At 43.2% G+C, this 8506-nt stretch overlaps 4 protein-coding genes across 4 annotated transcripts; all 4 read right to left on the bottom strand.

The window, feature by feature from the left end:
• Window positions 1–854: 854 nt before the first annotated feature.
• On the bottom strand, window positions 855–3131 carry TM35_000491430 (uncharacterized protein; the record flags this gene model as incomplete). Its single annotated transcript, XM_029030545.1, has 1 exon — window positions 855–3131. The coding sequence occupies one exon, from the start codon at window positions 3129–3131 to the stop codon at window positions 855–857; it is 2277 nt and encodes a 758-aa protein (XP_028878203.1).
• Window positions 3132–4223: 1092 nt separating this feature from the next.
• TM35_000491420 (uncharacterized protein) lies at window positions 4224–4937 on the bottom strand (the record flags this gene model as incomplete). Its single annotated transcript, XM_029030544.1, has 1 exon — window positions 4224–4937. The coding sequence occupies one exon, from the start codon at window positions 4935–4937 to the stop codon at window positions 4224–4226; it is 714 nt and encodes a 237-aa protein (XP_028878202.1).
• Window positions 4938–5195: 258 nt separating this feature from the next.
• Window positions 5196–7655, bottom strand: TM35_000491410 (uncharacterized protein; the record flags this gene model as incomplete). The annotated part of the gene is made up of 1 exon (XM_029030543.1): window positions 5196–7655. The coding sequence occupies one exon, from the start codon at window positions 7653–7655 to the stop codon at window positions 5196–5198; it is 2460 nt and encodes an 819-aa protein (XP_028878201.1).
• A 228-nt stretch (window positions 7656–7883) lies between these two features.
• Window positions 7884–8273, bottom strand: TM35_000491400 (uncharacterized protein; the record flags this gene model as incomplete). Its single annotated transcript, XM_029030542.1, has 1 exon — window positions 7884–8273. One exon carries the CDS (start codon window positions 8271–8273, stop codon window positions 7884–7886), a length of 390 nt encoding a protein of 129 aa, XP_028878200.1.
• Window positions 8274–8506: the final 233 nt, after the last annotated feature.

Here is an 8506-nt window from a genome sequence, read left to right as displayed (position 1 = left end):
CGCTTTGTCTCGCCCCTATTACAAAAAAAAGTGAATCATGAAAAAAATAGCAAAAATAAATCAATAAACATACTGATGATGTTGTAGTTTTTTTTTGTGGTTGTTTGCAGCAAGTCATAACTTCAAAGAAAATAAAAATAAAAAAGGTATGGGACCTGGCTTCAGGGACCCAGCAGAGATTACAACAAAGAGTATTCTATTCTACCCTATCGGGTCCTTCTTTGACCCTCTTTTTTTTTTTTTTTTCCATGATTCCAATGTATTTATTATGTTTTCTTTCGTGTAATTGACTTTTCCATGCCATTTCTTTCAGGTGTTTGCGCCACCTGGCAATTTCGCATTAGGTGTTCTCCTTCGTGTGCCCACCTGTGAGTTCGACACAGAAGGTATGTAGGTAAATCAGAAAAACAAATACACATATTTACATATACATATAATGCTTCCTTTTTTTTTCTTTTGTTTATTTTCATTTTTTTTTCTTCACAGTAATTCTCTACTTTATTTTCTTCTTTCATGCCTTGATACATAACTCTCAGACTCCTGTTTCTTTTTCATCTTCACTGCAAAGGAAAAAAAAAGATATGGAGGGCACATCCGGCATATTTCTGCGAATGGGGGTGCAACAACCGTGTTTTCTTCCAGTGTGATCAAATAATCAAAGGGGGAAAGAATGTATTAGGGTTGTCTTCTTGGTTGTTGTTTGGGTTTTACCGGAGTATCAGTTGAAAAAAGAAGCGAGTGAGGGGACAAAAAAAAAATAATGAGAGATATTAAACAACTCAAAAAGAAAAACCAAACGAAAACGAAAAAAAACATATATTTTTTTTTTCGTTTTTTTTTTCTCCCTCTTTTCGTCAAGCCTCAGCAGGCAGAGAATGCTTCCGCCGAGCGATACAGCGGCCAACACGCTCTTTGAGACCAAAGCTGTGCTCCGCCGCAAGCAGCCACTGCCACATGGATCCAAGGAGCAGCAGCAGCAGCGGCCACAGTAGATTTGCACGCGCCCCGTAGAGAGCTCCCATGTTACTCCCAAGCATGTAGTCCACAAACTGCCCAATCTGCAGCAGACCAGCAACACACGCCAACAGAAGTGCGTCAGCTGCGCTCCAGGACGCAAAAAAGGAACAGCGAGGGTACATGACGCCATAGGCAATGGGGGCGATGCCAATGGTAAGAATACATGTGAGTAAAAAGAACCAGTTTGTCTCGCCAAGCTCCAACAAACTTATCTCTCGGTCATCAGGCTGAACCACAGACGCCAAACCCGTCACACTGTAGCGGATACAGGGGAGAGCCCATGCAGGTATTAGACACCCAGCGATAAAGACAAAATTGAATATTCGAAGAAATAAACGTTTTTTCCAATTGGTATCTTTCTTTCGCTTGATCTCTTGGTTTTCCCCTTCTTCTTCTTCCTCTTCTTTTCCCTCAACAACTTCGGGTGTCTCAGGATCGAATGGTCCTTTCGTTTTAGAATTCACACGAAGCGATGTATTGCGACGCCACACTGTTGTGGCGTAGTTGCCAACGAGAATAGACAGAATCGTTGATGAGAGAAACGCGTAAAACCCAGGAAGAATCTCAACTTCTGCAATTCCCTCTATCTGCAGTCCTGCCGACATAACAAGCATGGCATATGAATCAAGGAAGGAAAACTTACCAAAGTAGTCAATAACTCTCAAGAGAACCAGGTCTGGTTTCTCTAGAATAAGCGTACACACAATAATGGCCGCCAACTTGATGTAGGGATACACACCGCTGAATGAAAACACAAGGATTCCAAATGCATATACACCAGCCTGAAACATATTCTTGGTAGATTCCATAAGAGAGAAGGACATGAAGTGCATCTCGCCACCAACTGTCAAAGTAGCAGCAGTGGTGGCGTTTGACCACGTAAAACCAAATGCGGTTAAAGCACACATTCCCATTAAGAGAAGATCTTCAATTAAAACACGTTTCAAGGACACTTTAACACCCTCTTTTGTGGTAACTGATGTGCGCTGGTAGCGCCAGATAGTGTATACAACAGTGCCGGCAATAAGAATTACAACCACAATTATCATGCACACCAAAAGAGGAGTGGGTGGAACCGTATGCGCATCAGCCAGTTCCATCATGGGGATGTAGAAACGGGTACCTGTAGCATTTATATAACCCAAGATTTCCTCAATAGCGTGGTTTATTAGTGGGGCAGAAAATGGCCCCAAATTGTTTACGATGAGACGATCCCATTCGCCAAGGTTTTTAGTTCGAATATTTCCCAGAATGATACCACCAGAACGCGGCACACTGCAGTAAAAACCATCGGCGTCACACTGAAAATCATTAAAGGAAACTTCCAGAGAAACACTGAAGGGTTGTGGATTATTAACCCCAACGAAAGCACCTTCAATAACCGGAAGGTGCTCCAACAAGTACTCGGCAAGTTTCCCAAGTTCCAACATGTTAAGAATACCCACCAACTTCTCTACAAAGGACTCCAACTCAGTGAAATCGTCGAGTTCGAAAATCAACCCATTGGAAAAATCCAAATTCAAATGCAATGTGGTGCCAGCGTGAAGTGATGCACCAAAGCGAATACCCAAAATTGATGGAGCCTTGTTCATCACATTAACAAGTGTTCGAAACAGCATACTGCCCTCCAATGGTGTGGCGTTAGGGTTAAGTTGGGGATGTGGTTCTGGTGGAGCCAATGTGTGGTTCTGCAACTCCTCCTGAAGAGATTTGATTCCTGAACCACACACAAGGTCTTTCAACTGATCCTGAATTAAACCCTTCATCCTTTCAATAAGTCTCTCAATTAAAGAATTGGGTGGTTGTAACTTTACCTTTCCAATTTTTAGACTGGTGTTACAGGTATTTACAGTACTGTTTACACTGTAACAGGTGTCGTCCACAACCTTGGAGAGAGATATCTGAGAAGGTTCAATAGCCACATCAGAATTCACCAGATAAATTGTATTGCTCATATTCACTGTGACAGCGCATGCAAGATCAGAGGAATTCTTTGTTTCCAGAGACCAGAGCGAGGAGTTGAACGTGCCACTCATCGCACCAATATCCATCTTGGAACATGACAAATTACTTACCTGAACACCTGGGATGACATCTTGCTGAAAGTCAGGCATACGAAAATCAGTGATAAGAAGGGAGCTCCACAAGAGCACAAACGATAGGCACTCTGCAATCATCTGAAGAGAAAAATCCTTGTGCTCTAGTGAATACAATCTTCAAAAATTCAGTTCCCCCCGGTGTTTTGTATACCCTTCAATTTGGTAAATGCAAGAAAAATCTGGTTGGTAAAGAGACAAAACGTGATTGGAATAAATGTCTTCTTTTTAGCTTATTAATTTGTGGTCAACTCTGTGAATTAAAAACAAGGAAAAACAGAAAGGGAGAGGGGGAGGTGCATTCAAAATGATGATATGAATAGCATTAGGGACAGTAAACCTGACAAAAAAAACAAAATAAAAATAGAATACCATAGTTTTAGTTCATATTGGTTTATTTGATAGGATACTTTGGCAAAATAACTAAAGATAAAGATTGTATTACGCCTAATTTTTTCTTTCTCAAAATAATATTTGCACATATAATTACGACGCATAAAATTCATACACACTGGGTTTGGAAAATCCAGTGTGGACCTTTCTTTTTTTCTTTATCTATATATCTACATATATAAGTGATTCCACGGGCGACCATGTAGTCGCTTCACAAAAGCCCAAAGTCGGATGCAAGGTGTCAAGCACGTCTTTCTTGTTAGGTTTGACCGAGTGTGCTTTAGTCTTTGCAATTTTTTTTTTTTCCCTCTCTGGCAAATGCCAAAATGGCGCAGTTTGGGAAACAATTTATGTGTACAAAACATAAAATCAAAACAGATTTATTAGGCGTATACATAACAGCAAAAAAAAACACACAAAAACAACAAGATGCGAAAAAAAAAAAAAACGACAAATGAAATGAGCACTCGGATATTACACACCATATTATGTATATATATATATATGTATATATGTATTTATTTATTTATATTGAGAACGCCAAGAACCCAAGAATGGTAAAGATGCAATTCAGTTGTGTGTTATGCGCGCGTTCATTTGCAGTGCTGTTAGCCACCACACTCCCTTTCATGGGCAAACAATAGGCAAACAGACGCATGAATACAAACACAATCGCTGCACTGGAGATAGCGCAATGATTAAATAACTTAGCTTCTTTTACCTTAAGTCTGCTCCACTAACCGAGCTCCCTGCACACGAGGAATTTGATTCAGAAGTGACCGTCACAACACCAGGGAGGTCCACATGGCATTCACCCTTGCATTCGTCCTCCTCTGACACATAGGCCGCCCTACCAAATACGACATGTGATGATAGTCTGCGTAGTAATGTGATGCTTTCTTTGAGTCGATAGTTGCAAGTATGCAAAGAGGCTACTTTGTCAAGGTGAGGCGGGAAATGTGATGTGGAGCCATCCGCACCGTCCACCATCCATATTTCGTCAATAGTAGTCTTGCTGGTGTAATTGGAAGGAGGTTCTCCTCCACCTTCACTTTCCCTCTCCTCAGCCTCCATATCCATACTCGGTTGTTGTTGTTCTTCTCCTTGCTCATCTGGAACGTTCCGAGAACCGGCGATACTGTTTTGTTCTTCGTTCCCACTTGTGTGTGCAACCATAGCCCGCAATCGTTTTATTTGACTATTTGGTATAAGTGCGCAAGCATCGACTACGCTAGGATATGTCGGTGTTACGTGTGGCAGAGCCTCAGGATGTTGAGTGCGCCTCAGCCAATTAGGCAGACGATCAGCGTCATAATTCACAACTTCCCTGCGGCGTGTATCCCTTAAATTTCTGAGTATTACAATAAGGGTCACCAATAAGCCGAAGAAGATCAGACTAGCTAAAGCCACAGCGATGATTATCAGAACCATGTCATGTACATGTGAAAGGGTTCGTATGTGTATGTGTATATGTAGGTCTCACACCTATGAAAAGATTAAAAAAAAAATATATATTAGATTGAAGAGAGAGTACAAGTTGATGTGTATAGTTGAAAGAAACTTAATTCCCCACCCAGATACAATAATATCCATCTTTTTTTTTTTACTTCTTTTTTTTTTCCTTTCCTTTCTTTCTTTTTCTCCCTGAGAGCATTAGAGCATACCCTCCTTTATGTTCTTTTAATGTCATCAAAATCCGAAAACCTCACGTCGGTACTGCTTCTGGTGACTTTGCTTTTGCCTTGTCCGCCTGATCTGCGCCCTCAGGCGCTGCAAAACCACTTCTCGATTAGCCTTAAGAACCCGAAGCTCCACCAAACGCTTGTTTACCTCTTTCTGACGCTGGGTAAGGTTCCTCCTACGAGATTGCAATTGCTCGAGCAGAATATTTACCTTATCCACTTCTGCACGTAGTGCTTCCCGGTTACCCAACACACCTTCTCGAAGCAAGAGGGTTTCCTGCTCTGCTGCTTTCTGGTTAGACGTCTCTAGAATAGTTTTGTGCCTCTCCCCTACACCCATTTGCATAGCTTGTAACATGTTTCGCAATGTCCGTGTCTCGTGCTCGAGAAACACGATGCGTCCATCAAGGTGATTTCCACGCTCCTGTAACTCCTCTCGAGTTAGTGAAGATTGTAGAATACACTTCGCATGCAGAACCTCCGGGAAAGAGGAATTGCTGGATTCAACATGCAGTTCTTCCTTCCCCGACTCACCTGTTGGAGCAAGTTTTCGAGTCATAGACTCCATGATAGTCTGGTAACGAGACTTCAAATGCCGCAACTGTTCTTGGCATCGTCGGAGATCCGTCTGCAACTCACCTTGTGCCTTTTGCTCAAGGTGGAGCTCTACCAATGAGTTCTTAATGTCTGTCAGAACTGCCTCCTGCGCCACGGACGCCTGCCCACGGAGAATATCCTCAACACTCGCCACCCCACGCATCATCTCCAGATGCGACTCGGCTACCTGACGAACGGAGCGCAACTGAAACATCACCTCAGAGTACTTAAGAAGAGCCGACTGCTTCTCTTTTACCACACACGCGCCGTCTTCTTGAAGAGCAGTCAACTCCTTCCCTCGTATGAGAGCAGCGTCCTCGAGAAGGGTTAGGTTCGCCCTTGCATCGTGCAGGAGTTTGAGATGGGCATTAAGGGCGCAACGCAGAGGTGTGATCTCACGTCGAAGAACAAATCCCTCCCGCGTTAGTCGGTGAAGTTCCGCCCGTAGATCCCGCACAGTTCCCTCCATAAGGTCTCGCTCATGTTTATTTCCCTCGCGAACAACGACACGTGTTTGGGACAGGTTCTGCTCTGCTGTCAGCAGCCGTTCTTCTATAGCTTGAAGGTGGCCTAGGCATTCTTCTCGAGACTGCTGCTCAGTAGCATAGTCGCGCTCAGCAGCAAGAATAGATTTTTTCGTCTTCATAATGTTATTATTCAATTCATCCGCCACGCGGCCCTCTCTCTGCATATTAGAGAAGCAATCCATCATCGCCTTATGCATATGATGAAGTTGAGCATCCAACTGTTGAAGGGTACGTTGAAGTGATACCCTTGTGTTCTCTAAACAACGAAGCGACTGAAGGTTATTATCAGTTTTTGACTCTTTCATAAGACTATCAAGTTCTCTCGAACGCAAAAGAAGCTCCTGAAGTCGTATGTAGCGTTCATCACGAAGAGCTAAGGCATTGTTCTGGGATCGTGTTAGCTCTCGCTTTACGTCTAACTGAGACGCAAGCTGTCGTTGCATTGCTGCTGCTGCGTTTTCGTGTTGTAGTGTCTCTGTAGAAAGACTATGAAATCGTTCCATGAGTTTTGCTTGTTTTCTTCTGCATTCTTCAGTTTTATTCGATACAGTTTTTAGTTGTGCTTTTTCCTTCTTAAGTTTCTCTTGCATCTCCATCAGCACATTACGTCGCGCTTCTAATAATTGTTTCACATCAGTGTATATCTTTGCATTCGTTGCTGTTTGTGACTCACACACCATAACTGCCTGTTGCACATGCGACACTGCAAGCAACGACTCTGCCTTATCCTGTTTCCCTTTTTCGATATCATACCGTAATGCGGTCAACTCTCTCTGTACCCGTGCTGTCTCCTCCTTTTCCTGCAGCAACACCTTCTGCGAGGTACGGACCTCATTATGCACCTTTACTAGTGAAGCCTGTACCTGTTGCAGGCGCCGCTGCCGTTTTTCCACCTCTTCCTGTGTCTCTTGTACACTCTTGCGGGAGCCATGTATCATTGACATCTCCAGTGCCGCCCGCTCCAGCGCCTCTGACAGTTTCTGTTCATCTTCCAGTGCAGTTGCCTTGGTTTGCAGCACACATGTGGTGCTTTGCAGCAATGCACATACCTCCTCGTGGCGTCGTCGCAGTTGCTGCATCTCTGCACGGTAATGAGACTCCTCTCGCTGAAGTTCCTGCAATTTATTCTCAGCCTCACGTAGGCGCTCCTGCTCCTCACTTGTAGCACGCTCATCAGAATCTATGTGGCGTCTTACTTGCGCCAAGTTCTCTCGCAAGAGGGCAACGACCCCTCGCTGCGAGTCTATATCCGCAGCTCTCTTCTGGACATCATCACCTACATGTTCAATGCGGGCCTGCAAGTTGCGATTGGCTTCATTTAGTAAACGTGCTGGCCAAGACATCAACAGTGAATTAATCAAAAAGAAAGAAATAATTATTTCTCACTGTCGCCTGTGCAACAATGGCGATCAAAATAAAATAAAAAAAGAGAGAGAGAAAAGGAGATTGGTAGAATTCCAAGCTAGCACACTATGTCACGCACTTAATCAAGCAACCCACAAAGAAGAAATATAAATATACAAATATATATATATATATATATATATCCTCCAGAGATATTCACCTATCCATCATATCTGTAACAATTGCTTCTGCCGTGCTCCATCACGCTTTTTCCATTCTGCATACGCAGCTCGATCCTGTGGATGATCTGTGTCGTCTGGCAATGCTGTGGTCATCTCTGTGTCAAGGTTTGTCCCGACGGTCTCCTCCACATCGTTGTTGCTGCTGCGCGGACGCTTTAACGACACTGACCGCACAGAGGCCACATGTGTTGATGTGCTTGCGTGGGCAATATACGGTATCGAGAATTCATCATCGCTGTCCGCAGCAGTAACAGCAGGAACAACTGGTGAGGGATGTGCTAAAGCCTTTGATTTGTCAAAAACAGCGAGCGTCTCTTCTTCTTCCTCCTCAGGGACTACATTAGTGCGCACAACAACGGTTTTACTGTTGTGCATGATGCTCTCTCACCAGGGAAGGTCAAAGATGAGGACACACACACACCAGTTCAGCAAAAAACAAAAAGCAAAATAAAATAAATAAATCAGAAAATAAATAGAAAATCAAATCAAAAAAAAAAAATGCAAAAGCAAAATAACACTTGATTACAGAAAAACAGTGCAGGGATGAAGGCATTTCCATAAAAGGAAAAAAAAAACTCTTTAGTAGAGGAAAAAAAACCTCTACCTCA

Source organism: Trypanosoma theileri (genome assembly GCF_002087225.1).
Source record: "Trypanosoma theileri isolate Edinburgh chromosome Unknown TM35_Tth_49_V1, whole genome shotgun sequence".
Classification (NCBI taxonomy): domain Eukaryota; phylum Euglenozoa; class Kinetoplastea; order Trypanosomatida; family Trypanosomatidae; genus Trypanosoma; species Trypanosoma theileri.
This window is presented reverse-complemented; position numbering and strand designations above follow the sequence as displayed.